This window comes from Branchiostoma floridae, chromosome 4 (genome assembly GCF_000003815.2).
Source record: "Branchiostoma floridae strain S238N-H82 chromosome 4, Bfl_VNyyK, whole genome shotgun sequence".
In the NCBI taxonomy this organism is placed as follows: Eukaryota; Metazoa; Chordata; class Leptocardii; order Amphioxiformes; family Branchiostomatidae; genus Branchiostoma; species Branchiostoma floridae.
Genome location: NC_049982.1, coordinates 12703035 through 12705561, shown reverse-complemented (window position 1 = coordinate 12705561; position 2527 = coordinate 12703035). Strand labels below are relative to the sequence as shown.

Sequence of the window (2527 nt, the reverse complement as noted above, 5' to 3'; positions counted from 1 at the left end):
TCATCACTCTCTGCTTATCGCGTGTTGCGGCAAAGCTCAGCGGCTATCACGCTGTGCGATCACTGCTGAGCAGCATACGCGAGCGGGAGGGCGAACACAGGCCGCTATCTGTGCGGTGGTAAGACTTATAAACGAGTAAAGTCTTCCTGGCAACATAACGATGTACCTCTCAAGAAGTACTAGACATTAAAGCAGATACATCGCCAGTATTGATCCAGGCTTTAGCGACGCAACCATTGAAGCAGACTTATCTGGGTTGGAATCCAATTCAAAGAAATAGCACCCAGCGATGTTATCTGTGTTCTTTCAGAGCAAAGTTGAGATACGTTATACTTTTGGACATAAAGAAGTGTCTACTTATAACATTTTTAATTCAATGTCATTGTCTTCTAAACTCACGAGAACCCAAGTATTGATGTGCTTACCTTTCTCAGCTGTCCAGGTGGACACTGGTCACCGTTGTAGTACACCCTCCATACAACCAGACATGTGGCCGTTGCAGCAAAAGCTAGAGCGACCAGGAACAGGATAGTGGCCTGCATAGAAAAAAATAATCAAAAACAGCTTTTTTCATCACCGCGTAATTCGTCATACAAGGATCTTTGTGTCTGGGCTACATTCTTAGCTATCCTGACATGTAGTATTATCACTGACTGTACTGCTTACCCATGGACAAGTTAGGTTCACCGGCTGTGTTTCGTCCTATCACTCGGTGTTCTATGAAGTGTACAAGGAGCTGACGTTAAGTCAATTGTTTTAATCTTGTCGTATCTAACGAGTATCCAACAATTTAAATCTCCTAAGCAATGTCAGCTATGTGGTACCTACGACAAAGCCGAGAGTCGGGATATTTTTGATAGGTTCTTTGATATGCTTTACTGTACACGTTCTGCAAGAAACAAAGTCCCAGATGAATATAGTGAGTTGGACCCAGCCGCTAAAACCCACTGACGTAAAAGGGCCACGAGTAATGCATGGCACTAAGCTCTCTTTAATCCCTCAGTAACCCCGTGTTCGTATGATGGACAAGCCAAAGCTTTCGCGTGTCAATTAAATGTTTCACTCGACAAGCACGAGACTGAGACGTTTTTTGCTGAAGTTGAAGTAGAGCAAGGTTTACATTGACATGGCGTTACATAAAGCTATTCTACACTATATAAGCGCCTAGCCTAAGAGACTTCATCCAAACAATCTGATAAGTCGGCTTTCGACGTTTAGCGACAAAATTGTGGGTGCGTCAGCTTTATACAGTGGTAATAGAGTTTCGGCCCACGTAAAAGCCTGTGTGCAACCTCAAGCATCACTCCAGTAGAAACAGTTAACAGGAAAAACAAACTTAAATGGTCAAGATTTTTGTCATCTGAATTGAAATGTGTTGTATGAATGAGAATGATGGCATTGACAGGATTTAGTGACAATCAAACTAAGGCTTTGAAACTAGTATGAATAAAGCTTTATAATTTTTTTGTAGTGTACTCCTTACGACTAGTTCCATTCGTCCGCATGCCTCGTTGTACCAGGGCATTGATCTGAAACAAAGTTTCAAAACCGGCACCTACCCTGGAGAGCGCCCTGTCATTAAAGCCCCATCACTATTAAAGCCCTTTATGCCTCGCTATGTCAGGGTGCACGGTTTTGCCCATCGGCCGCTATTAGCCTTAAGTGAATGTCATTTGAGGAGGCGCGCTGTCGGGCCTGACATTAACGGGCTAGCTCACCGAAATAGCAAACGTTATTAATGGTAAAATGACAAGGAAACCCTCAGTAGGCGGCTACAGTGGTATGATTTAATTCATACTCGGGTTTTATCAACAAGACGTCCCTGATAACCTGATACACTGTAACATTACCTACAGCACATCAAGGACTCATCAAGGAATATATGAAATCACTTCACAGTCTAGAAACATCAAAGTCAATTCATGACTCCGTACGGATTAAAATCATATTATGTTGCAATAACCTCACGCGTTGTAATCATACACGTGATAAGCCCAAAGTCCCCAAAGTGGTTGGTACTACGTGTTGTTTAAATCCTGTCGGTAGCTAGTATAGTAAGGGAGATTATTGTGTCGTCACTGTCCATGGTCAGAGTAGAGATTATGCCGTTCCTGCTGACGTGGAGAGTTGATTCTTCCACAAGGTAATTGAAATGTGTGATATCACTAGGGTGTTCCGCTACTGTTATGGTATCACAAAGATTAGAAGCCGCTGCACAGTAGAGAATACACAACACGGTGACGGCCATCGTTGGTGTAGAAAACATGCTTTTATTTATCACATAGAACATCGACTGCAACAAAACGTTGGATTGTGGTTTGGACACAGGCATGTTTTTATTAATTTTACATTAAGTCATGTTTTCACGTCCAAGATCACCAATAAATGATAGCACAAAGATTAATCCTCTGCATACTGCAGACTCTCAAATACTCAAATATATGTCTCCTACCGTCCTAAGGACATGTATCTTTATGTTTCCACGGTGCTTTTAACTGCCGGAAGGGTTTATTTCTTGAGACACTCG

General features: G+C 42.4%; 1 protein-coding gene across 3 annotated transcripts in view; it reads right to left on the bottom strand.

Annotated features, from left to right (window-relative positions):
* Positions 1-2527, bottom strand: part of LOC118413498 (mucin-2-like) — a 42110-nt gene that overhangs the window by 16357 nt on the left and 23226 nt on the right. For all 3 annotated transcript variants that reach the window (XM_035816936.1, XM_035816939.1, XM_035816937.1), the window contains exon 3: positions 426-536. In XM_035816936.1, the coding sequence (XP_035672829.1) occupies positions 426-536 (111 nt within the window). The remainder of the gene's footprint in view (positions 1-425; positions 537-2527) is intronic.